This window comes from Mus caroli, chromosome 11 (assembly GCF_900094665.2).
Source record: "Mus caroli chromosome 11, CAROLI_EIJ_v1.1, whole genome shotgun sequence".
Classification (NCBI taxonomy): domain Eukaryota; kingdom Metazoa; phylum Chordata; class Mammalia; order Rodentia; family Muridae; genus Mus; species Mus caroli.
In genome coordinates this window covers 5,264,337-5,291,891 of record NC_034580.1, presented here as the reverse complement: position 1 = coordinate 5,291,891, position 27,555 = coordinate 5,264,337, and the positions used below count along the sequence as shown (strand labels likewise).

Genomic DNA, 27,555 nt, shown 5'->3' with positions numbered 1-27,555 from the left:
TAGTGTCCACATCAGAGACCAAGGTCATACTGCTACCTACTGCTCCCAAATGGAAACCACTGTGACTAGGCAGCCTTCCTTTCCACAATTCCAGAAAACTCTTCAAGAAGGGGAGTGACCCAGGGGTCTAACGTGGGTGAGCCAGGAGAAAGCTGGGGAGAAAGCTGGGGAGTAAGACAAGTCACAGGAGCAAGGTCCTCAGCAGCCTCCCGGACAAACAAGAAACACGTCCACCTTTTGACTCACACTCGAACTTTAGCTCAGGGCACAGCAGTCTCTGCTTGAACACACTTCATCTCGCAGCTGCCCTGAAGGCAGGGTGTTGTTCTTAGATTGAGGTTTTACTGCCTTTCCCTGGAAGTTTAGCGAGCTGACTCTGGGAGAGTCCAAGGGAAGCCCTTTCCACTGTCTCAGGAGGAGATATGCTTAGACTATGTTTTCAGTTTCATATGCATAGGAAGTTCTAGAGAAAGGAACCCACATTGTAGAGAAAAGAAAAATCCATAAATGTGAAAGTTTACACTCAAGGCACCTTGAAACCACCCCGAAGAGACCTCCACCTTCTCTGGCCCCAGTGTCTCATGTTGCCCAATGAGGAAGGACTTAGCTGGAGGTACACTGACTGGTTGCTTGACATTCAAGGTGAACTTCTATTTTTATGAATGATGTGTAGATTTTTAAAAAAAGTTTTGGATGGGTGTGTTATTACTTCTTTCCTAAGATTCTCGGAAAGAACTCGAACTTCCTCAGAGTTAGTAGAATGTGGATCGTGTTGACTGCAGAGGCTGTGACACAGCGTCAGCCTCTGGGGCCTGCTTTGTGGCTCCTGTACCTGCTACCTGAGAAGCCCTTGTTCATGTTTCTTTTCTTTCTTTTAGGTGGCGACTCCCTGCTCTGTGCAAGTCCACCTGGACCAGGTAAGACTTTCACATTCCTTTGGGACTCTGGTATGAGCAGCCAGGGTGGTCTCTGTACAGGCTGTGCCTTCCTTGGGGGATTTTTCTCACTTAGAGGGTAGAAAGGCACTCTCCTTTGTTTTTGTTAAGATAGAAAATCCACCCACCTAAGAGGTGGTCCCAGTACTCAGAAGACAGAGGTAGGCAGTGTTCAAGGCCAACATGGTGTACAAAGTGAGTTCCAGGACAGCCAGGGCTATGCAGAGGAATCTTGTCTCTCAAACGAAACAAAAAAAGGAAGCAGATGCCCATGCTCTTTTGCAGTGGCAACCCTGTAGGATCAGTAGCATTTACCTTTGGGGCTTGGATCCCCGGCTTAAGGTGCTGAGCCCAGTCAGTGGCAGTGCCAGAGGCACAGGGTGGCATTCACCTCGAACATATGCCATGCTTTTATCTCACTGAGAGTAAACATAGCAGCCCTTTCTCTGTGACGTGTCATTGGGTGAGTGTAGAGTTTCCCTTTGCTCCTTACCGGGTTCTGCTTTGAATGTCATGACCACCTGCTCTTTGTTTCTAGTGACTTCTTAACTTGCAGCAGGCCTGGGAACTAGGAGGTAGGAGACAGGCAGCCTTGTTACCACCAGTCAGGAGTGGCTGGCTCTGAGGAGGCCCCTGTGATGCCACCCAGGGTTGCTTGGGGAGTATACACTCTCCCAGCCTCACTTGAGAGGGAAAACAGTGAGCCTGCCACTTCCAGCAAGGTGCCTTTCATGTGTGTTGCTTGACGTTTGCAAACTGGATAGGTCATGGCACCACTCTGCTTTCCTGTATGTAGCACCCGATGGCTCAGTTAGGATTTTTGCTTGTTTTCCTACTGTTATGTCTTTGTGGAGGGAGCCCAGAGGTCTGTAGACAGGAGGCTGGTCCTGGCTTGTCTTGTAGGGTGGTAGAGCAATCTCTGCGGCCTCAGCTGAGAGGTGGCACACCAGCCTTGTTCTCTTGAAGAAGCCAAGCTTAAGATCCTGGTCTCCATGCTGAGCCTCAGTCTCCTTTTGTTTTCAGTGAGGATGCTGGTGCTCCGTGACCTAGCTGGCAGCCAAATGAAAGAAATGCAACATGCATTCCTTAATGATGGAAGCACATTCTGAGAGCTACCCTGCTAGGTGGTATTTACACAAACTGCTGTGGAGTAGCCAACCATAATGGCATAGATGATGCTTAATTTAAAAAAAATGTTTTAAGTTTCTTTGGTTAGCAACTAACACACAAACACATTAGCTGAGGCTACCTGGGTCAGGACATCATTGCCATGATCTTCTGCCTCAGCCTGTTGTCCCCATAGAAAGCTTTTTAAGGCAGGCAGGAACTCTCACCTCCTGTGGCAGCCAGAGCCCCTGAAAACCTGCCCAAGGCTGTTTTACAGTTAAGTTCAAAAAATGAGTAAGGGGCCTGGAGAGATGGCTCAGTGGTTAAGAGCACTGGCTCCTCTTGTAGAGGACATGAGGTTGACTCCCAACACCCACATGGTGGCTCAGAACCACCCATAACTCCAACTCTAAGGGATCCAACATCTTCTTTTGGCCTCCTTAGGCACCGTACATACCTAATGCACATATATATACATGCAGTCAAGCATTTACATGTGGTAGAAAATTAGTTTGAAAGTCTTAAAAATAAGTAAGTAGGAATATACTCTACAGATGTTATAGCGTAGTGAATATGTCTATCTCATGGCTGTTACCTTTTTTTAAAAAATCAATTATTGGGGACTGCGTGATTGCATGTGCACATGTTGATGTGATAAGCTGTGCAGTAGGGGTCAACTGACCCTAACTTCACTATAAATTCTGCGTGGCTCAGTGAGTCACTGTGTTAGGGCAGCTGCCACGTTTCCCGGTGGTAAGAAGCTATAAGTTCGGGGGCTGGAGAGATGGCTCAATGGTTAAGAGCACCGACTGCTCTTCCAAAGGTCCTGAGTTCAAATCCCAGCAACCACATGGTGGCTCACAACCATCTCTAATGAGATCTGATGCCCTCTTCTGGTGCATCTGAAGACAGCTACAGTGTACTTATGTATAATAATAAATAAATCTAAAAAAAAAAAAAGAAGCTATAAGTTCTATTATGGTGAGACTACTGTCTTGCAGGTAGTTTTTGGACTGAAATGTTATATGGCATGTCTTTCTTTCTGCCTCTCTGTCTTTGTCTTCTTTGTCTCTGCTTGTGTGTGTGTCTGTATGTGCTTTTCTTCAAAACAGCCATCACATGTCAACTCGGTATTAAGCACTCCAACCTTTGCAGACTGCTTTGTCCACAGACAGGTCTCCACATCAAAGAGAGTTCTGATATTTCAGCTAATTCTTGGGGAGGGGGAGTCAACTGAACTGTGAAGATTAGGTGTGTGAGCTGGAGCTGATGCAAGGACCCATGTGGGTGTTCTGGTCAGGTCTTTCTTTGGCTGTGTATCTGCCCTTCTCAGCTGTTGCTCTTGGTGGCAGTATGTGGGATCTACATAGGCTTTTGCACAGGGTCTAACATAGGGCTCCTACAGGTTTTAATCCTATGCATGGCTTTTTCCTTAAGGCACGGAAGGTGTGTGTGGGGATACTTGGAAGAGTTGGGGTGGTGGCTGCTCTGGCACCACCGCCATCTGTGCTGTCTGCACTGGGTTGTGTGGGGCAGTCTTTCCCTGACACTTACATATGAGGGCTTGTGTCTGCAGCATCATATCTCAGCGCAGAAAGCATCCAATATTCCTAGCACTCCTGTCCTGCATGGACTGAGAATCCTCTGCCATTGGTCCTTGAAGTTGCGTTGGCTCAAACACACTTTGAGATGTCACTGTGAGGACACTAGACCACGTGGCTGGCCAGGTTACCTGAGAACAAGTTTTGTTATGGCTGTCATTCCTTGAGTACTTCCTCTGTGCCTGATACTTTGCCTGTGAGGTCCCCAGCGAGGCTTAGCAAAGAATAGACACTCCCGAAGGTCACACAGAGAGACATGGCCTCTTTGCCTGTAGCTGTGTGTGTGCTGGGGCTAGTCATCCTCACTGAGTCTGTTGCTGGAGTCCTCAGAGCTTGGGTCCTGGCAGCCCTAACACGAGAGGCTTGGCCACCCATCCCCAGCATGTCAACGAAAGAGACAATACGAAAAACCAGAGAAAGGAAACAGTGCTCACAGAGGTTTGGTACCACCCTTCCCCCTCTGGTACTGCCCTCTGCCCCCAAGTCTGATTTCGTGGGCATGATAGGTTTAGGTTTAAACACAGGTTGACATAGTTGAGCAGTCCTGGTCAAGGTTGGCTCCACCCATCATCTTTGGCCTCTTCTCCAAGGTGGTCTGCCTTGCCAGAGCTGACTGAACTCTTCCTGCAGACAGTTGTCCTCTGGCCGGCACCAGGCGTTGACTTTAGGCCCTCTCACAGCACGAGTTTCCTGGGGAAAAATTCCAGTTCTTTGGGGACTATTGTCTCCATAGTCTGATAGTCAAAGGGAGGGGCACTCTGGGTTCTTTAGAGTATCTTCCCTCCTGCCAGGATGGTTTCCTTTCTGTTTCTAGTGTTCCGGTGTAACACATTTGTAAAACAAGGAACTGTCTTGTGCAGAACTGTCCTCTTAGAGAGAAAGTGGAAGGGAAATTAGCGATTATTTAGGGCTGCTATATTTCCTGTTCAGGGCTGGTGACTATCTTGTGAGTTTGCAGAACTTGTCTGTGGGGTGAATATCCTGCAAGCAGTGGCTACAGACACTCCAAGGGCTCATTGCCCATGGATGAACATGACAAGCAGAGGTTCCGATGTCTATGTCTCCTGAGTACTTTCACAGCATCCCTGGTCTCAGTGTCACCTGAGCTGACACACTAGGTGTCCCTCTGAGATGCTATTGGCTCCCTCTGCATGTGATGTTAGGGGTCCTGGTGACTCATGTCTGTGACTCAGCATTCCTCCAGCTTGGAGAGCAGGTGGTCTGAATGCCTTCTGGATATGCCACATGCAGCTGTGGTTGGCAATTGCTTCTGAGGTTGCCCTCTGCCTTGCCTGTGCCGTGGTCCTCATGTCTACACCACCTGCTCTACAGCTTGGTCCTGAGCTGGTGGCCTTTTCTCCACCTGCCTCCTGCACTGCCTGCTTCTGTTTGGTGGGTGTGAACCTGCAGAGTTCACTTCATCTAGCATGTTTGAACTCTGTGAGCTGCCAGGTCTGTCTGAAACCTGGAGTGCTGCAGGCTTGGGGAGTGACAGTTTGAATCGCTGTGGCACATTTCATTGTCCTGGACAGTAAGAAGGGCAGGATAAGCCTTACCTGATGGACTGAGTGACAGCCTTTGATCAGGGACTGGCTCTAGGGACACTGTTGCCTTTAAGGTCCATTTATTTGTGGGAACAAAGGTGCCTTCATGATGGGGAGGAGGGACGTTTGGAATGGCTGCCAGGCGTTGACCTGCGATGCTTGGTCTTCAGTTTCTTTGCTGATAGCACAGCCTGTTTGTCCTTCTGGCTTACAAAAGTAGGATGTGAGGTTGGCGTAATACATGAACTGAAAGTGTTAGTTGGTATGATTGAGACTAGGAGCTGGAAGAGGAACCTCTCTTTGGGATGACTTTGTTGATGAAGCAAGTGTGGTGGGTGGGCTATGAGTTCTCTGGGAACTTGTGTGAAAAGGAAGCCTTAATTATGGGCTCTGTGTGTGTGTGTGTGTGTGAGTGTGTGAGTGAACCCATGGCTTTATACAGACTAGGCAAGTACTCCTTCACAGAGCTACAAAAGGGCTTTAAGATATAACCCTTTACCCATTTTGATTTTGAGACTGGGTTTCACTATGTTGCGTAGGCTAGCCTCAAACTTGTAATCTTCCTCTGGAGCAGTGAGGACTACAGGTCTGTGCCACAAAGCCTGGCTGGAAGCTTGCACTTTGTAAGGAAGGGAGGAGCAGAGAACATATTTATTTATGTAGGACATTGCAGAGGATGCTGACCCAGGTTGTAGGACATGTCCTGACCCATGGCTGTCATCTGGGAGTCAAAGGTTTGCGTCATTGTAACTTCATTAGGATCCCAGGCAGGATGTGGATAGGGGGTTGATAAGCCTTACCCGATGGACTTATCACTGTTTCAGAAAAGTGAGGGGCATTGGCGATCTTGTGGTCTGCTTCTGTCTGTCCTAGGTAGTGGGAACTGCAGTGACGAGAGAAGTGTTCTCTCTCAGGTTCTGTAGAGTCAGGATCTGCAACTCCGCTGTTCTACAGACTTGTATATACATGTATATGTATGTGGTCTCATGTCCACATAGGAACAGAACGTAATAGGACTTTCAGGTGTCAGACTAAAGTAAGTAAATCTGGTCCTGTCCAGGCGGTGACATAGAGAGTCCTATGATGTAGATCTGAGTTCCTTTGCATAAAAGTCCCACTGTTCTGCAAAATGGTGTGTAACCACTTTCCTGTGGGTCTTCAGTTTTCCAGCCCTTGGAAGATTTCTGTGAGTTTGGGACCAGTCTGGTCTACACAGGGAGTTCCAGTACAGCCAGTGAGTGATAAATAACAACACCGTCTCAACAACAACAGAAACAAAACAAAACAAGACAAAAAACCAAACATAAACACAATGAAAATTCCTAGTGCTGCTCACAACATACAGAATACCCAGGCAAAGTGGGCTGAGCCTGATCTGCTTGTCCTTGAGTTGGAGAGGACAATGAAGTCTTTCAATTTTGTGGTTTTGCTGTTGACTTTATGTTGTTATCTTACTGTTTTGCTGCCTGGCGGGGAGAACCAGTCTGATGAGCTTCTGAGAAATCGTCTACTTCCGGAGGGCAAGGGTATGGAGGTCATGCAATGTTTCATGTCCAGTAGATCCTCTTTGGAGAAAGAGGACAAGAAGCCTGGGACGGGGCAGCGCTGTTAGACACGTGTATGCATTTCTTGGTAGCCACCAGGATCAGATCGTCCTGCAGAGACACAGCCATGCTGTAAACATAGCCTGACAGCTCTCCACGGAAGCTCAGAGGCAAAGTATGTATTTTTGCCGCTTTTACTTCAAGTGCTGTCCAAAGGAGCAGGTTTATGTTAGTCACAATGACTTCAGATGCAGGGGAGGCTTTTTCTGTGGAGCTTCCGGGGTCCATGCCCATGACATGCTTCCCGTAAGGAACAGAGGTACAGCTAGCTCAGTACCATAGTGCTTACAGGGTGGCTCCGTTCCTAAAGGAGGCCTGGCCTGGGCTCCTGCGTTCCCAGGGCTGTGTTTGTGAGGCTTTCAGGGCAGTGCCAGCTGCAGGGTGCAGGTGCACACGTAAGTGCAGGTGCACTCGCAGGTGCACGCGCAGGTGCACAGCTCTTGCTACTGCCAGGTTCATACACAGTGTGTGAACCTTTGCTGTTTCTCATGCTGTGAGGAGGAGAGGTCACACAGTACAGTTTTGAACTCATAAAGCTCACAAAGGCTTGGCTTTGCTTTGTTTTGTTTAATTGGAGCAAAGCAAACCAGCTGATTCTGTGAAATATGACATCAGGAGTTGGGGTCTATAGAAGATGGGAATGAAAGTTTCCAAAGCAGGCTTTTAAGAGTGAAGTGATGCTCTAGATTATTGTAATTCAAGATATGCATGTACATGTATCTGTATTGTGGTATATGTCTTCATGCATGGTGTGCGTGAGGGGTGTGTGTGTGTGTGTTTGAGCATATTTTTGTGTGTGCATGTACAGTGTGCTTGTGGTGTGTATGTGTTGGCACCTTGCTCAGTAATGTTTGCTTGATTTCTCCAACCACACAGAGAAATGAGATCCACATGAGGGCAGACTGCCTTATTTAGAGATCTGGTCAGGGTTTCCTTTCATATTTACATTTCAACCACTGGTCATGGTGGAGTCTTAACTAGGTCCTGAGTTATTTCAGAAATAATCGGGTGAGGAGGCACTCCAGAGGAATGGCAAGAGCTCACTTTCATGGTTCTCTGATTCTGTGGTAAATTTAGCAGTAACAGGTTTCAAAGCCACTCAAGGTTTTCATCTGTTGAATATTGGGAGTTGGTGAACAGGTGCTGGGTGACCAGTCATCCAGGACAATGGAGTGGGTACCCTTGTACTCCAGGGCTGTGTGGGCATCTTCTGCAGTGGCCCCTTTGTATAAATTTATGGTGTCCATGATGTAAGGCTAGGAACTGGATGGCTGTAGATTTCCTGCTTGTGGATTGCAGCTGACACATTGGTAAAAATAATTGTAGATTTCTCATTGACTCTCAGCTGTTCCAGGGTGAGGTTGAGGTGAACATGCAGCATAGGGTGGTAGAAAGCAGGGAACCCTTGTAGACAGAGGATCTGGGGAACTGAGCAGATTGGGGTAGGGTGGGCAAAGCCAGGGAAGCAGGCTTATGTCCAGGCCTATGTCACTTATCTGAGGTGACAACTGGAAAGTGGGAAGGTGTGAGGCCAGCAGCCCCTTGCAGAGGAGCAGTGGGCCTTGCTGGGAAAGTGCCTCAGGCCTGTTTCTTATCAGCTGGTCCCTTCTGGTTTTCCAGCCCTCCCCATTTTCCTAAGGTGTGGGCATCACACCTTAGATGACTCCTCGTTTTGTCTCTTCCCAGAAAGCTCTATTATAGATTGCAGGTAGCTGGGATTCAGGGAGTCCAAAGAGGCACAGAGTTTGGCAGGACTCTTGTGTCCCCAGAGTTGTTCACACTCTGTAGAAGCAGGCAGCCCCTTGAGGACAGCACAGATCAGCCTGGCTCTCTGGGCTGACTGATGGAGACTCATTCATTACATATTTACTGACTCCTTCCCTAGCTTCTACACCATTCTGTATGTTTCAGGGAAGCCTGGATGTCCTTGTTCTTAAGGTATGGGTGGCTGTGGATGGACAGGTTTTAAAGCCACAGTCCTGAACTCCTCTCATATGCTCATCTTAGCTTTGCTTTGAAATGTTCTTACCTCCCTGTACCTGTCACTGACTTGAAGAGATGAGGTGTATATTGGTGATGAGGGGTGACCCCCCCCCCCAGTTGCCCCTCACAGTTGAACTCACACCTGTCCTTTCACCTAAGGACATGTGTGTGATGGGAAGAACAAATAAGGTACCAGAGGGTACTCTATCCTGGTATTACTGGAGTTGTTCCAGTCAGAGTCTGGTTCCCGCAGCCCTAACAGCTTAGGTTCAGCCACTGGTCCTCAATAAGCCAGAAACAAGTGATACAGAAAAGCAGAGAGAGATTTATTTACCAATATAGTCACACCAGGGAGAAGAGGAAATCAAGAGGTTCAGTGGCTACTGAGTCTGCCTTCTTGGACTGGCATGAAGCTTAGTTTTAAATAGAGTGCAAGAGTTTGCATAACTAGGCAGTCTTGGTCATGGCATGGTCCTGTCTGTCCTTGGCCCATCATTGTCTGGGTTCCATTCTCTTTTACAACAGAGACTGATCAGTAGTCAGAACTGTGTGAAATATCTTTATGAGACCAGCTTTCCCTCTGGCTGACACCAGGCTTCAGACATTTCTTCTAGCATTGGATTCTTAGAGAAATTCTAATTCCATTGTCCCAATAGATGGATAGCTAGTGTGAGGATTGTATCTCTCCATCAATACCTTGGCACTTACTGGGAAGTTAGAGGGTTGTAGGAACAACTCAAAATGATGTTTCCTTAACAGTCACACCTATCTCAGACCTGTAAGTCTAGGAGTGTGAACATGCAGGGTGAGGATGGGCCCACATGCACACATGGAGATGTGCAGGTTAAAGGCCTTGTGATGATGACAGAGGCAGAGAAAGAAGTGGTGTGTCTGCAAGAACCCAGATCCCTGGGCTGCAGTGGTCATGTGAAGATGCAAGAGACAGGCCCAGTCTTGCATCTGGCCCTGCTGACTCCCCAGCCTTTCATTTCTAGCTCCATATGTGGGAAGAAATAAACTCCCGTGGTTTGGAGGTGTGCAGTGCAGGGTTCTTGTTTCAGTAGCCTCAGGAGACAAATACTCTGGGACCATTGTCATATTACTTAATTGTTCTCCAGAGAACTATGGAGTGATGGGAGAAGAGGCCGCTCTGGCTGCAGAGCAGTGAAATAGTCTTCTAGGAATAGTATGTAGGAATAGCATGGATTCAGAGAGGCTCTGTGTGAGGCCCAGGCCAGGAAGAGAACTGGTAGGTCACCCATGGAAACTGAGAAGCAACCTTTGTCTATGACCTGTCTGTGGCATTGGACAGGACCGTGACACCCCTTTCTCCAGGGAAAGCCAGGACAGCAAAGCCAGACTCCCAGGAGTTTCTTATGTAGTCAGCAGCGATTCTGTGAGCAGGATGCTGGTAGGCCAGCCAGGGCTGGGCCAGTGTTCATGGATGCTTCCCTGGGATGTCAGGATGCTGGTAGGCCAGCCAGGGCTGGGCCAGCGTTCATGGTTGCTTCCCTGGGATGTCTGAAGTCAGCTCAGATCTTTGTTCATCAGTGTCTTGTTTCAGTTCTCTTCTAATGCATCTGAGATGCAGTGACCCTGGAGGCACAGATCTTTGAGAAGTCTGTGGCTCCTCCCATCCAACCACAATCCAGACTTTGATCCTTCTTTTTCTTTGATTTCACCATCCCCTCCCACACCTAAAATAACATCCATCTTTTGACTGTGTCCAACTGTGAGGTGTTTAGGCTTCTGGGTTTCTGGGAAAGGCAGTCCCAGAGAGGAGGTTCCTGGAAGCTGAGCACTGTCAATTGTAGCCAGGAGCTACACATCTCAGCACAAGTCCTATTGGGAAATGGAAAATCCCCCTATAGATGTACCCAACAATGCCAGCCTTCCAAGGCAGGCTGGCTGCCTTTGTCACCCAGTCTTTGAAAGCCAGGTTGGTTCTTGTTTGAGCTTTTGTTCTCCCTCTGCAGGTGGAGGGATTGTGAGGCAAGGCCAGGACATGTTGACCTTTGGTGGCATCAGCTTACGCACAAAGGGAGCACAAAGCCCTAGCTAATGATTAAATGCCCACACTGCGTTGCAGCCCTGGTTACACTTGAGGTGATTGCTCGGTTCTTACCATCCTGTCCTCTCACTGTGTCTGCAGTTTTGGGGCTGGTAGAGAAGGGAGGCTGGCAGGGTGACAGCTCTTGTCTTTGCCCCCACCCCCTTTCCTTCTTCTGGCTCCCTGGGGACCAGTTCCAGAGCTGATTCCTCTTAAATATTGACCTAAGTCCCCAGGGTGGCATAGTCAGCCTCTTTCTGAGGGGCTCATGGAAGCAGGGGTTTGAGTGATTGGAATGCTGCCAAGTCTGGTGGCTAGTTTGCCCTGCAGTAAGCCAGACAAGATGGCCAATGGGATTTCCTTTCTTCCACTGCCCACCATGCATGATAATGTGTGGTCATTGAAGACAATGGCCACGTGTGACTGTTGACAGAACTGTGACTTCGGGGATGATCAAATATTTATTTGCTTTGGATTTTTTCCCCCCTAAACCTTTAGAAAACCTCTTTACTAATTATTTGAGAATTGCATATAATTTATTTTGATCATTTTTACTTTCTTCCTCCCCGAGCTCCTCCCAGACCAAAGCCAACTCCCTATCCCCTTCAAATTCATACTGTTATTTTTTAAAATAACCTGAGGTCAAATTTGATATACACACATACACACACATAATATATATCTCTATCTCAGATCTATCTATCTATCTATCTATCTATCTATCTATCTATCTATCTATAACGCATATATACACATACACATATACACGCACATACATGCGCATGTATGCTCCTATGTGTGGGGCCATCCACTGCAGCATTATCAACTTACCAGGGGCTGTACCCTTAAAAACCATGGCTCTCTGTCTTACCCAGATGCTGTGATCTCTCTGGAGCCCCTCAGCTGGAGATGGAGCTCATGCACTGCTCTCTACTCTTCTATCCAGAGGATGTTTTTCACTCCAGACCTCCCCAGCTCCCTGGCTTTTAGAATCATTCCATTCCCTTGCCCTTCTGCAGTGGTTTCCTAGCCTTGAGTGGTATAGATGCCCCAGTTGTGTTTGACAACTCCACTGACATCCACTCTCTTGGACGCATTGTGAGTTTCTGTGCTAACCAGTGTCCACTCCACAGAGACCCCTCCCATGAGGTCTGAGAGCGGACTGATCTATAAGTACAGATATCTGAATTTCGAGGCAGTTGATTAATTATGTCTGTTTTAATAGAAAAATACTAAGTTATTGTCTAGGGCCTGTGAGCTCCCAGCTGTAGGTTCTTGGTTAGATTTACAAACTTAATACTGGTACTGTCTTTCAGCCTGTGGTGCAAGCCTTAACTCTAATTGGAAAGCAAAAGCAACATTCTTGTTACTGTGCACCCATGGGCAACAGACCTTGCCTCACCAGGGTCATTATTGTAGCTCACAGGGTTCTCAAGTGGGTAAGTCTGATGATGCCTCCCTCCCTCCCCCCAGGCCTACATCGTATCTTCCAGTCTAGTACTGTGAAAGCTAGCCAGCGGGAAGGAACTTCCTGCTCAGCACCTACTTTGTTTCTCCGTGTCCTGTGACTAAAGTGTGTGGTGTCTTCAGCCATAGGTCCTTACCTATTGGACACCTTACTTATTTGTTATTCCTTGAATTGGAAAGCTCTTAGCTTATGGCCTGGTGACATTGTAAACTCCCAGTCATGTGGGACATCAGTTGGCGTAGTATTTCAATGGTCTGAGGGCGTTTTACCATCAAGAGATGTGACCACCAAGATACCATGCACTGTTCCCTGAATTTGTATCAGTAGCCAGTCTGAGAGCCAGGACTTGATCTCAAGTTCCTTCCATACTGACAGGTGGCTCTGGTGGCCTATTTCTACCCTGTTTCCTTGATGTATAGGGGTAGACCACCTGGACCGATATCTTCTGTGGTTGCAGAGTCTATTTGGAAAAGCAGGTGGTGTCTGGAGCAGTTCCCTGGGGTCACAGAGAGCAAACACCCCTGAGTGGCTGGCCAGCAGCAGGCTGCTGTGTCATTGGAGGTCTCAAGCTTGTAGATAGTGGTTCCTGTTAAAGCTGGGCTCCCCTAGTGCACTGGGAACTTCCCATACAGAAGCCAGGACTTCTTTCTGTAGGGAAGAAAGCAGTTTTGTGGTTATTGGGAGCTGTCGATTTTCCGTGGCTCAGTTATAAAGAAAGAATAAGAAGATTTGTGTGTGATTGAATGTTTAATTCAGTTGCACAGATGGGCACACATCTGCGGCTTCCTTCCCAGCGTGGGGAGTATAGGGAGCCACCTGCATCTTTTCTTCGGCCTTAAGAAATGTGGGGACTGTTTATGGACTAGTCCTGGAGAGCAGGCTCTGGGGTACAGGATCAGGGGCTTCAGAGGAACCTGATAGTTCTAGATCCAGGTTGAGATAGCAGTTAGCTTTGTTGTTACCTTTGGTTGGCACATAACTTGGATCTATAGCTTACTTTAAAAACATTGTTATTTAAATAACAGTCACCAAGCTAGGAAACTCATTTTAACAATTTATAGATAAAGAAAAGTCGTCACTTAACTCTTGTCTTCTTTCTTTTGTGCTGGGGATTAAGCCTTGGGCCTTGGCTTCCGAGAGCGCCACACCCACTACCCTTCCTTTCTTGTAGGATTGTGTCTTGGGGTTTCCAAAGAAAGGATGAAGGGGCCACTCTATGCTGAGTGGCTTGTACAATTTGCAAAGAGGAAGTGGGCTGCAGGTCATGTGCTGCCTTGGAGGACGAACACCCCCACCCCTGCTCTGTACTTACCAGAAATGGAACCAGAATCAGATCCAGCTCAGATCCATGGGCAGCTGACAGGAAGTAAGGGCTGTGATCTGTGAGATACTGCCTGGGAGTCAGCTGCATCTGGAGGCCCAAAATTCTAGTAGGTGAAAATCAACCCAGTCTTTAAAGATTGATGTTTGTTTTATATAAGCGGTCCCTGCAGAGGCCAGGAGAGGGCACTAGATCCCCTGGAACTGGAACTATTGGTGGCTGTGAGCCACCATGTGGGTGCTGGGACCCAACCCCAGATTCTCTAAAAGAGAAGCCAGTGCTTTTTAACTGCTGAACCATCTCTCCAGCCCACGTCCTGGTCTTTTAATCATGTGTTGGAAAAAGAAGAGGAAGAGCCTATTTCCTAAGGGAACCAAAGAGACATTCAATCCACACCACAAGGCTTTATTTGGGTCCTCATTCAAACAGAAACAAGAACAAAATAGAACGAAACCATGACACAGAAGTTTCTGAGACCTTTACCTTTTAGACTACTACGTCCATTTCTTAAAGTCTGTCCCTATCTTGTCCAATTCTGGTTCGTGTGGTGACGTCCATGCCGGGTAGGATAAGTGTAGGTTGCTTTCATTTGGCATTTGGGTGAAGTGGTTAGCTGGGCTCGTCCGTGGGCTTCAGGAGCTGGGCTGCACTTCCTGGGGACAAGGCAGGAAGTGAATGGTAGAGACCAGCACAGAGCCCAGGCTGGCCAGAAGACACACATAAGCTTTTGACCTTTGAAGTCTGGAAGGAGGGCATGCTTCCACGTAAACATGAGGGCTTGAGTTTGTTTCCTAAAACTCACTTTAAAAAGCTCGACAGAGTGGCAAACGACTTTAATCCCAGCACTGCAGAGATTACAGAGCTCGAGATCAGCATATTGCTAGGGCTCTCTGGGCATCCCGCCTGGGCTGTGGTGACTCCAGGCCTTCGAGAGTTCCTGTCTCAAATAACAGGCTTCTGAGATTCTCGCTAGACCCAAGGTTAGCCTCTGGCCTTCCCAGCACACTGCATGTGTGTGCACCTGTGTGGACATAGTCCTCCAGGTGCTTCTGTGCAGACATGCACACACTGATGCACACACCAAGGCAGCTCCCTGAGACCGGCTTCCTCGGGAACAATTCACCAGAATGGGCCGCACTTTCTACACAAAACGTTTATCATAGCATCTGAATAAATGGTTGCTTCAGGCCAGCTAGATGCTCTTGTAAAGTTATTTTTCAGTGGGAAAAGTCTGTCCTTTCCTTGGAGAGAACTCACTGTGGAGATGAGTTGGCCTGGTCCTGTGAGGTGAAATAAAGGCTTCAGGAGGTAGTGTGTGCCCTCTCTTTGGTGTTATTCATGTAGGACCTGGCCATGGCCCCACAGTGGCCATCTGAAGAGATTAGGACACCGAGGGGTGTGGCTCAGCGGGTAGCCTAAGGAGGACAGGCCCAGTAGAAGCACAGGTACTATGGTTCTTAGTGTGGTCTTGAACTCAGGGTCTCATTAGGAAACCAGGTGTTTACAAATGTTCTTTGCTACCTCTCCCAGGCCCTGGTGAATTTGTAAGCCAACAGGAAATGAATGAGAGGACTGTAGGGTCTAGCTCTAGTGTGGAGCTAGGTTGTAGCACTTGTCTGGAAGAATCAGTGTGGGGAACCACAGGTTACTACTGATCAGCTGTAGTCCTGGAGAGGCCATTTGGGTGGGACTTCATTTATTTGGGTTTTGGAGCTTGGGGTAGATTTTGCTCTCACTAGCAACAGAATGGACTGCAAGCATTCATTTTCTCACTAGCATCAGGGGTGTTTTATGAGCCCTTCAGCCAAGGCTGTCCTCTGATTCCTTGTTTGACATCTGTTTTTCTGTGGGGAAGATGGTACTTGAGGTTACATACGCTACCTCCCTTGCGTCTCTGTGGGCCACATCCCAGATGTGGGAAGTGCACTGGGCTATGTCTTTTTCTCCTTGTTACAGTCAGCTGTGCACAGAAGTGCTGGAGTATAGCAGATGATGTAAACTGTCCCTATACATTAGCTTTCTATGAAAGCAATTGTAGTCGGTTTGCTGTCTGAGTCATTACCCAGAACCTTCTGTGGGAGCCATTAGAGTAGAGAGAGTCCAAGTCCCTGGGTTGGAGGTGGCGAGCTGGGGGAAGAGCTCACAGTAGTGAGATAACAATTTCCCTCACACCTGTCCTGTCAGACCTTCAGAACTTCAGCAGTGAGATGCTCACCAAGCTGCTTCCTCAAGCAGCATTCAGGAAGGAAGAAAGGAACTGTTTGTGGGTATAGGAGCTATTTCTTCAATATATACTACGCTAGTGGTCTGGTTCAGCTGCACGTGACAGTCTATGCAGAAGAGAACAGGGTAGCGGACAGGGTTGGGAACATTGGGTGTGTCCAAGCCTCCTGGATCATGTTGGGAGGGGAGCGAGCACACTGGCTGATTGATCACTTTCCAAATGACTGCTAGAGTTTATATACTTTAAGATGATGTCTTCCTCAAATTGGGGTGCTGTCATCTAAATAACAGTGTATGTGACCTAAATAATAAGCAGTTCCTTCCCACTGTCTGGTATCTGGATATCAGAACCCAGTTCTTGAACAGGCTCCCTCCTTTTGCAGCTTCTTCTCTTGACTTGCACACAGTATGTCCTCACACAATTATCCTTGTGTGTGGTGTCTGTCATAATCTCATTTTGAATGAACATCAGTGAGCTTGAATGCCGCCCTGAGGACATCATTTAAATTCTTCAAATTGAAGTCAGATTCCTAGTTCCTGGGGTTCGGACTTCAGGATCTGAATGTTTAAGGGACTGTTTTAGCCCTGGTCATTGGGATTAGACTTTGTCACAGTCTCCAGAGTTGGGGCGTGTGTAGCAAATCACCATTTTAGAATTATTATTTTAATCCTGTTAATGATAGAGGGTACTAGTGGGCTAAACAAGTGCTCTCCTGTACCATTAAGTGTTTTGCTGTTGTTGTTTGTTTTTGAGATGGAGTGTGTGTGTGTGTGTGTGTGTGTGTGTGTAGCCCTGGCTGTCCTGGAACTCATTCTGTAGATCAGGTTGGCCTTGAATTCAGATATACACCTGCCTCTGCCTCCTAAGTGCTGAGATTAAAGGTGTGTATCACCACAGCACGATATGAATCCATTAAGCTTGAAAATGCTTTGTGCCTGTGGTGCCAAGCACTGAGATTTGTGTCAGGGCTATGGAGGTCTGATGTGACATCCTCCTGGTGATGGGACTTAAATTCCAATACATTCTGTTGGCACAGCCCATATTGGGGTTGAACACTATCCCAGGAGTAGTGCTTGTATAGAGTTAGTTGGAGGTCCTACCTCCCCACTCTGTCTTTGAGACATTTGTCTGACAGCTGCCCAGGGACTTTGGATCACCTTAACATTGTCTTGGTAGCTTCCTGCTGGGAAATGAATTAGATTAGATGTACCTACAGAATCATTTTGCCCTATATGGGAAACTTTTTTTTTTCCCCCTCAGGGGGATAGTATATCTGGTCCTGCTTATAATTACAGGACCCTCAGCAGGAGAGAAATCATTATAATGAGTCTAAACTGGCAACACCTCCAGCTGTTTCTGCTGCACAGTCACAAGGCTGGCACATACTTCACACTGCAGAACATTCCTCTCAGCATCATTTACAACAGTGGGAAGTTAGAGATGAGACAGAATTCAGATGTGTGTGTGTGTTCTTCAAGTTGGACCTTTGAATACCACACAGCAATTAAAACTTGCTTTGCAAGCAATTGCCTTTGTAAGCCTGAGCTACATAGTAAGTTACAAGCTAGTCTTGGCTACATAATGAGCTCTTGTAAAGAAATAAAGGACAGGGTTAGGAGAGATGGCCTAGTGGTTGAGCCTATGCTGCTCTTTCAGAGGTCCTTCGTTCAGTTTCTCACAGACACCTGCAGTTCCACTTCCAGGGGACCTGACGCCTTCTTCTGGCATCTGAGGACAATCTCACATACACAATATATACTCACATAGACAGCACACGTATACATCAATAAAATTTTCACTCAAGAAGAAAATTGATTGATGTGTATACCTAGTGTTCTTTGAGTCCTAAATGAGTGTGTGTAGAGTAAAGTTGAGGAATTTATCCCATGTGGCTGTCACCTTGGAGTGTGCAGGGGTGTGTGTATATGTGTGTGTGTGTGTGTCTTTTTAAAAGCTCTCATAGGCTCTGACAGGGGCCTTGCACTGGCCATTGGGGCTTGGACAGTGCGATGGGGAGATAGGTTTGGTGGGGATAACTTGTGGTCAGTGTTAGTCTTTGTAAAATAACACTGGGTGGTGGGCAAGTGGTGGCCTGGATGAGCCCGTAGTGCATGTCCTTAGAGCGGTGGGGCTAAGTATGGGTCCTGGTTTTCTGTTTCTGGGTCCTTCCTCACCTGGGGTCTGTCTGTTGTCATGACTGTGTAGGCTGCGTAGGCTGCGTGGGCTGGGTGGGCTGCGTGGGCTGCGTGGGCTGCGTGGGCTGCGTGGGCTGCGTGGGCTGCGTAGGCTGCGTAGGCTGTCATGGTGATGGTTACTTGCAGGCACCATTTGACGTTGAATGGGTTGTGCAGGAGCTGACCTATCTGAGAAGTGGAGCCAATCTGAAGCTCATTGACATAAGGAACCTAAAAAGGTTCTTAAGTAGTAGAAGGCCGTGATGATAATGGGTTTTTAGAAGCTTCTTTTGGGGAAGTGGTAAGTACATTTGTGGGGGAGAAGGGATGGAGAGTGAATGTGGGGAAAGAGTCACGAGGTTCCCTAGGCTATGTTGGGAGAGAAGGGACTGTCCTGAGAGTAGGTGACTGACCAGTCTCAAGCAAAGTAAGCATTCATCCTATCCTTTCTCCTTCCCAACAACACGTGTCATCACATGCATTCCAGAATCAGCCTCCTCCTTTGTTTTCAGAGACTGCAGTTACCAGTTATCACCTCATCCTTAGGAAGAGTGCCCAGGTTGCATATCTTAGAAGAGAGATACTCATTGCTATGGCTTGCACGTAAAGTGTCCCCTAAAAGGAACATGTGTAGAAGGCATAGTTTTCAGTGTTGAGAGCAAAAGCGGGGCTTTGGGGGAGTGACTGGCCACAGTGTCTCTGAAGTAATCGATGCGCTAATTCACAGTTGGTTAACCACAACCTGGCAGCATTACTGGGAGGTGGTAGAAGCTAGGTGGGGTCTATTTGGAGGAAGTAAGTCACTGCCACACCAGGAAGGGTGGGTGGGTGGAGGTGGGTGGTTGCCCTGGAAAACTGTGTCTTAGCCTTGGCCCCTCTCTCTTCACCCTCTCTGCTGATATGAGGTGGGTGGCAACAGTGGAGCCAGCTGAAAACCCCCAGAAACCAAGAGCCCAAGCCAGTCTTTCCTTCTTACGTTATGTGTACCAGGCTTTGTCAGAGAATGGAAAGGGAGAAAGATGAGATGGAAAGAGGTGTCAGGAGGGGAAGGGAAAGACAGCTCTTAGGACAGTAAGAGCCTTGTCTGTTTACTCAGTTCTGGTCACTCTGACAGATACAGAAAAAGTCAACTTGAAGCAGTACAAGCATTTGCCAGTTCCGTGTGTTGTCCCACTGTGGGTGATGGACCTTGTGGCCACTTCTGCCTGTCCATCCCTATCGTGGAAATGCTTCTTCCTTGAGGTTCATTTGTTTCTAACTGCCACATAGTAAATGTGTACCATTATTAGCTATTGTCACCCCACTGCAGTTCTAGGGCGTATGCTTTGCCAACTGTCGTTTTGTGCCAGGCTTGCTTGTCTCTCTCTGTCACCCCCCAGGTGTGTATAGTTTGTAACTATGCTCATATCTGTGTGTGCACACATGCATGTCTTGTAAGTGTGCCTGTGAAGGCCAGAGGTTGATGTTGGGTGTCTTACTCTATGGCTCTGCCTTATTTTTTTAGACACCATCTCTCTTTGAGCCCAGAGGTCACTGGTTTGGACACAATGGGTAGCCGGCAAGTCCTAGATGCTCCTGCCTCTGTCTCTGTTAGTCATGTGTTGTCCATTTGTTATATGGGTGCAGAGAATCCAAACTTAGGTCTTCTTGCTTGCAAAGCAGGTAATTTAGTGATGGAGCCTTCTCCCAGCCTTTTGCCCAAGGTTTTGATGGTGTTTGGAAACTCTTGAGTCCTCAGGGCCTCATACCTGTCTGCAGCCCCATTTAAAGTCCTCCTCAGTGGAGAAACTAAGGCAAGAGCCAAAGCTGGGAATGGTCTTTCTGTGGCAGAGTGGTTGGCAGTGCTGTGATGCTAGTCTTACAGGACAGTTGACAACCAGTGCTCTTAGGCATCCCCTGGCAGTCATTATCACGTCCTGGGTTTGGGTGCCAGTGAGGTTGCTAGGGTTGATCCCAGTTCACAGAGGTGAACACAGATACTGTGGGGAGTCAGTGTCCATTGGTACCACTCTGACACTGTGGCTGCTAGGTCCTAGCTAACCTCAGACCCTGCTGCCTTTTCTGCCTTTTGCTTGGAGTGGATTTTAGGGTCCCCTAGTTCATCTGAGCTTAGCAACCCTGTCTCTCCTCTGCCCTGGAAGCAGATCCAGATGTTGTCCTGGGGAGCAGTACCCTCAGAGCCCAGTGAGATCTTCCCGTCTCTTCCTGCCATCATCTTTCTATGTGTTTTCCCATGAAACACTGAAGCAGAACAGTAGTGCACAGAGAGAGGTTAGTTATGAAGTAAATGCACACCCCCCCCTCACCATCAGCTTATGGGATGTGACCGAGCCTGTCATAAAAAGTCATTTGAACAGCTGCGCGGCACTTCTGACGGCCATGGACAAGGACAAGCTGGCTGATTGCTGTCTTGCTCTTAGCCAGGTGATAGATCAAGCCCAGCCTCCAACAGTTGCTTGGCCTTTAAAGTCCCCGCTGTCACCAAGCTCTGTGTGCCTAGCCAAAATTTCCCTTTGTGTTCTGGCCTGGAGGCCACTGGGAAGCAGCAGAGCGTGTACCTGCCGTAAGCCAGCCTTCAGAAGGTCTTTCCTTTCCACTCTCACCCTGGTTTTCGGTACCCGTTTCTTTGTTTTCATGTTGAAACTTTTGCTTGATTGTATGGAGTTTATTGATGAACTCTTTCCAGTTCTGTTTGGAAGAAGCAGAGGCCAAGACGGGAGAGAATGAGGGAAGCTGTTTGGGAGGCAGGTAGGTACCAGGCTCTGCTAGGAGCAATGCTTCTACACCTTAGGAGGGGAAGTCCTCTGTAGGCTGTTTTGAGGACTTGATAGAAGGACACAGTGGCCCCACCTCCTGAGGTTGGCCGTTGGCACAGAGCCTCTTACAGAGCAACAGGCAGCCCTTCCTGGTCTGCTGGCTTTCCCCAGTCAGCACTGCTCCTGTTCTGTGGGCCCTTGGCAGGCTGGCCCACAGCCTCAGGCTCACAGTGTCCTCGTCAGTGAGCGAGCATGCGTGCTTTGCTTCACGCACTTGCCCACAGCTTCCCGCTTAGGTTCTGGAGCCTCCCATACTTGTAGGGCCCTCCTGCCTGCTGGCCACCCTGGTATCCTCTCCTAGGTTCAGGACAGAGGCTGTAGCGGGAAGAGGGCCATTCACAGTAGCAGGAGGAGCCAGAAGTCATGCTAATCAGAGCGGCTATTTCAGGAAGGAGAAGTAGCCTGGTGGCCGCACACCTGAGCACAGTAAGTTCCTGGTTCTTGGCTGCCCTTCCTCTGCCAACTGTACCCCAGCCCCGGGTTATTCAGTACAGAGAAAATGTGGACTATCACATTGTCTTAATGTCTGCTTGCATCTCTGTTTCCCTGGTCAGTAGTGGCCACCTCCACACTCATCGGCCCTTCCACTGCACTGTGTTCCATATGGCCATAGACCAGCCAGGCCTCCTGCCTGTGTCCAGATCTCTGGGAATAATGGGTTACAAATGACCATACATGTAACCTCAGCAGTCTGTTTCTTGGAGTCGGACTCAGAGGCAACTTAGAGAGTATTTTATCTGGCACTATTGCCTGCTCCTGTTTAAGAAGGGGAGAAAATCAAGTTGGGCAATTCTGATAACTTATTTCTTGTGTTCTCCCCTCTGGAAGTAGAAATGAGAGTCTTCCTGGCTGAGGGACATTCAGTTGCCCCCTTTCCCCTAGCTTTACTTCTTCTTCAGAAGGGGAGACCACAGCCAAAACTGCTCTGCAGTGAATCTCCTGTCGGACAGCAGACCTAATGTGGGGCAAATGCATTTCAGGAGTCCAAAACCTGATGGGGCATGCAAGTGAAGTGACTAGCATTATTTATCATTCATGCTAATAAGTAGTACTGTGTGCTTAGTACCTTACAAGTGCTGATTTCAGTACTTGTAATTTTCCTTATTTAATCTTTCCAAGGTGGCTTTGCCTTTCCCTAACAGATGAAGGAACCAAGTCAAACAGGGGGAGTACTTTTGCCAGGCTGGGCAGTTAGTTAAGTAGGGGAGCTGGCTACAGACAGGCCTTTGGCTTCCATAGCTTGCCCTATCATATTCTGTGTCTTGAGTATGGGGAGACAGAAGGCGGGCGTCTTAATTCTGAGCACAGCTGGGGCTTTTGGAAAAGGCTGGCCATGGTTCCTGCCTTTGCAAGGAAGGCAGAACAGCTGTGGTGTGGTGAGATATCTCAGCCCAAACACTGAGCAACCCCTCCCCCGCTCAGTCCTGTGGTCTGTGCCCCGTCATCAGCTGTGCAGCCAGCTTCCTGGTACTTTTGGCCATGGCTGCTATTGTTCCTTTCCACAGACCCATGCACACTGCCGGCGTCTGTGCTGGTTGGACTGTTGGGAACAGTGCAGAGGCCTGGTGACACAGGATGTATTATTCGCTGCCTGCTCAGCCCTAGCCCAGATTTCCTCCCATGGCATTAAGCAGAACACTTGTTATCTTCTTCCTAATTATGTGGTGAAGATGTAGCCAGTCCTGGCTGTCCTGAGTCCTCATTGACCCTGGGAGAGGAGCTGCCATATCTGCCTTGGTTCGTGCCTCTTTGGCTAGTGTCGCATAGAGGGGCTATGACCTATGTTCCAGGGTACTGAACTGTGCTGCACAGGGAGGCAGTCACGGAGGAGGACAGAGAATAGTATTGAGGGAGCCAGAGTGAGGTGGGGATCCTGTAGCCACCCCCCAGTAGGCACAGCATACTGACCTGATCGCCGTTCTCCTGAGCTGCTTGACGTCCAGTGTGGAAATGTGGACGCAGTCTTCATGCCACTTAGAATGGCTGGTCAGCTGGACACATTGGGGTCTGTGTATGTTTCCTCTTCCTTTCCCAGGGCCTGGGTATGTGATGGACCTATGAGGGGCACTGGCCAAAGGCTGAGAGGCCTCTGGGGACCACAGTCAATGCCTCTGCTATGTCAGCATGCAAGGGCAGTGTGCAGAAAGGAATTTACACAGACTGAGCACATGTGTAGCTCAGTGGTAGAAAGTGCATATGCAAAACCATATATATATGGTTCTGGATTCTATACCCAGACAGACAGACCCACACAGTTATTTCCATGTAACTACAGACAATGTAATAAAAGACTAAGGTAAATGAGAAGATATAAACAAAATCCTGACGTGTTAGGGTAGGGAGACCAGGTACCTCTTTGTTGTGAAAATGTTATGTACTTGATTGTTGCCATTTAATAACCCATTTTATGGTCAAGGAGCCTGAGGCACAAAGATGGAGAGGCACCTGTCCTGGGTCCCTTGTTCCTTCAGCCAGAAATGGATGTAGTGCTTGTCCCGAGGGTGGTTGCTGAAGCCAGAGTCATTGGGAGTGAAGGGCATCTGGCTCTGGTCATGTGTCCCAGATGACTCTGCATTGATGATGCCCAGTGTTGGATGGGACTCAGTCTGCCAGAGGGTGGCATGGGTTAACAGCATGGTGAGATGCATGGGATCCTTTAGGCTCTGCTGCAGCCCTTGGTGCCAGGCCTGCCTACTGCTGCATCATTTACAGTGGTAGGTGTTGTCTGAGCACCAGATTTTACCAAAGCCCATAGGACGACGCACAAATGTTCTAGTCAAAGGAGGATACTGACCGTCCCAGACACAGCTCTCCTGACAGCCCCCGCTCTGCTTGGGTCGGGGTGTCCTTAGGTGTGATGGCTCAATCCAGCTCTACCAAATGCGAGGCAGCTGAATCTGGCCTCCTTCCTCCCGGGAAAGGAGCAGGGTTCAAGCTCACAGGGAAGGTGTCTTTGTCACAGCGAGTAACACTTGGGGTGTGGCAGGGTGTGTGGCAAATGGGCCTTCACCTCAGAGGTTGTGCTGTGGGATGCTACATTACAGGCGTTACAAGGCATGGACATGGCCATTTACACACTGCAGTGGCTAGCACACTAGGTGGTCATTCTGTCAATAGCTGGGTTCCCCCCCCCCCCCATTAGGCCCTGTGTGGATTTCTAACCCCAAATGACACAAAGACATAGCCTTGGGAGGGTGATCTCACCGTACCCTGGCTATGGGGCCCTAATGGACCCATGTGGAGCCTGTGTCCTGGAAGGTGGTAGTTTATCCTAGAGCAGGTTGCCCTTGCTGCCATACCATCTCACATGTGTTCCCCTGCCTACCTGACACACAAGAGCATGCAGATCCTGTGGTTTTCCCACGCGGAATCTCATGACCCACAGGGTCACTGCGCTCTCCCTTGAGGCACATGGGTCTATAGTTATGGGTGAAAAGCCGCTATTGCCCCATATACTTAAAATGATACAAAATGAACACCTTTAGTAGAAGACATTAGTTTGAATTACTTAACAAATTCGATTTATTTTTAAAGTGTGTGTGTGTGTGTATACACCCAGACAGCCATGAGTGTTATTATGGGTGTGTTGTTATGTGTTGGTACCCACAAGAGGCCAGAGAGCACACTGGGTCCCCTGGAACTGGAGTTGAAGGCAGCTTTAGGCTGCCTGATGTCAATACTGAACTCAGATCCTAGAGAGCAGAAAGCAGATTAAACTGCTGTGCTATGCTCAAACTAAATTCTTTACCACATTCTGCTTTGTGTCTTATTGGTGGGTTTCTGGGCTAGCCTGGCCTCCAAGTGCTTTTTGCAATAGCTGTTGTTGTTTTCATAAAGAGATAGTGGTGACCAAAGTGGTTGGGCCAGGGTGAGCACTGAAGCTATCTGTGCAGGGAAGACTGCCTGCAGTAAATGACAGCATAGTCAGAGCAAGGCTGCCCGGCATAGGTCTAAGCACTCTTGCTTCTCTGTGGACAGTGAAGACTGCGATAAGAACCTGTCAATAGGGTGAGACTCTGGTAGGGACTCTGCAGACTTGAGTGTCCACCTGCGTACTCCCCTTGTGGGAGATCTGGTCATTGCCAGCAGTGGCTCATGATCAGGCTTCCTCAGGTTTCTGGGGATGGAATGGCAGCCCGAACAAGTGACCTCACCATGCATTTCTGCAGAACAGCTATATCCAGGGTTTGACTACAGCCAACGTGAGTGGTTCTAGGCATGTGGAGCCTGGGTGGTGGTATCTTTGAAAAGGTTTTGGTCTGTGCTCTGGGAGCTGCTGAGTACTGAACATAGCTTGCAGGCAGCCAGGCCTGGGCTGGGTTTCCAGCAGGAGGCAAGGGGCCAGCACACACAGGACTGGAGCTTGGGATATTGAAGGGCATTGAGTTCTGTCTGATCACAGAAAATGGCCCAGAAGTATGTTAGGATGAGAATGGTATTGGTTGGGGCCAGGCTGAGCCCCTCCTCCCTGCCTCATTCCCTCAGATGGACTTGAGGGAAGATGTTCCTTTGTGCATTGTGGTGAGTCCCAGTGGGAGGTACCTCATGCAGCACCTTAGTCACTGGACATTTTATGCAGTTAGCATCTATGTAGCTCAACTCAGGTTGGACTGGGGCGGGGCAGGGATGGTGTATTAAATAGTCTCTTCCAGTTGGTCCCATCCTCTGATATTTTATTGTTGGCAATTTAAAACAAATTGTCAGTAGATGTAATGTGCAAGATTTCAGATTGCGCACGGTTACTGTATCATGTGATCAACTTGTGTGACATCAAGCTGGATCTATAGGTGCTGGAATCAGACAGTCTCTCACAGACATTTTTCTCACTCCAGTGTAAGCAGGTCCTGGGCCCCCAGGGATCCTCAAATGTAGAGATTAATCACCTTTTTCCCAGCCTCCTTGTACTAGGGAGGGTAACACCCCTACATATTTATTTTAATTTAATTTATTTTTGCAGGAGGGGGCACTGGTGGTGGTAAGGGGTGGTCTCAGTATATAGTTCTTGTTAGCCTGTGACTCACGCTGTATCCCAGGCTGACCTCAACAGATCATAGCCTTGCCAAGGCTAGGATTCCAGGCCTGCCCACCATGCCTGCCTCCCGTGCCAACATCCAACAATCACACATTCTCCATGTGGGTATAAATTTAAAATGAAGTTCAGCAGGAGAACTGAGTGGTTTGGCCAGTGAATCTCATGTTTTGTTTTGTTTTGTTTTGTTTTGTTTGTTTGTTTTTTGATACACTAAAAGACTGTGTAGTGTGAGTCATGGAAAATGATGAGTATGACTTAAAATTTGAAAACTATAGGATGCTTGAAGAAATTGGATGTGGAGGTGTTTTAGTCTGTTTTTCTTACCATTTATGACTGGCATATACATAGCCAGGATATTTTTTATAGAACAAATGCTTGTTTATTTTTTGAAGTTTGTTCTAAAAATACTTACTTTTATATATGTGTATGTGTTTTGCCTGCATGTATATATGTGCGCCATGTGCATGCCTGGTGCGGTGCTATCAGAACTCCTGCACCTGGAGTTTCAGGTGGTTGTGAGCTGCCATGTGGGTGCTGGGAATTGAGCCCAGGTCCTCTGCAAGAGCACCAAGCACTCTTAACCACGCAGCCATCTCTCCATCCTTGGAACGAATGTTTATTTAATTGAGTTCATGATTCTAGGGGTGGAGAGGTCCAAGCCAAAGGGCTGTCTAGTGAGGGACTGCTTTTTTTGAAAAGTTTCACTGAGAGTCCACTCTAAACTTGGGCTGTGGAGTTCAGTTGAAAGGTATTAACCGCTACTCTGGGGGACTGGCAGACCTTGCTGGTAGGGTCTCTGCAAAGTCTGCCATGGCAGACAGTGTCACATGGCAAGACGAGCTCCCGAAGGAACAGGAAAGCTGTTCTTACAGCAGGCCTGCTGCAGAAGACCCTGTTAATCTAGGCATGGCTTAGTCACAAACGAGGAGAGTACAGATCCCTCCTGACCAAACCTAAGCAAGGATTAAATCTCATCCGAGCCTCGGTGGGTCCCACCATAGCCTGGGTTTCAGCATGCTGTTTGTGCCTAAGTGAGCAGATGGCCTGGGGTAAGTCAGGGGTAGAGACCAGGGCAGTTTCATCTATCACCAGTGAGCAGAATAGGTTAACCTGAGACATTCTCCATTCAGAGGCCTGCTCAAAGTTTAATGTATGGAACATTTTTTTCTTTTTGCTAAAAATTCAGCACTTTGTCACAGTGAGCCCTAGTTGTAATAAGCAGACACAAATCTGATATTCCGTAATTTTAGTCTTACACACACACACACACACACACACACACACACACACACACACACATAGGATTTCTGATGTTGTTTTTTTCTCTGCTTTTTTGGAGAGCTCATGTCTGCATTCTGTTTGGCTCTGTGACTGCATCCCAATGGAAGGAATGAGAAATTCAGCTTGTGTTTTAGCTAAGATTCCTGGTCTTTTGTTGATACTTGGAAGCTAATGGCTCTGTATGGATGAATGAAACAGAACCCTCAAACCTGCCCTTGTTACAGAAGAAATTGGTGCTTAGGATAGTGACTGAGCCCATTCCTACAGCAGCTCCAGAGCCTGAGTCCTGGTGTCCAGCCTTCTTTCATGCATTTATAGTGACGTGATAAAGTGACACCCCCCAAACCTGGGACCACATACCGTCCAGCAGGGTGGCGATGCCTTCCAGCAAAGTGAGGTTACAATCATCAGGTTA

General features: G+C 48.1%; 1 protein-coding gene across 3 annotated transcripts in view; it reads left to right on the top strand.

Annotated features, from left to right (window-relative positions):
* Positions 1-27,555, top strand: part of Tns3 (tensin 3) — a 233,443-nt gene that overhangs the window by 86,390 nt on the left and 119,498 nt on the right. For 2 of the 3 annotated variants that reach the window (XR_003838006.1, XM_029483501.1), the window contains exon 1: positions 20,597-21,253. Coding sequence is in view for 1 of the 3 variants with exons in the window: in XM_029483501.1 (XP_029339361.1) it covers positions 21,191-21,253 (63 nt within the window). In the remaining 2 variants the exon portion in view is untranslated. Of the gene's footprint in view, positions 1-878; positions 918-20,596; positions 21,254-27,555 lie in introns of those variants that run through there. The other variant, XM_021176014.2, reaches the window with a different exon arrangement.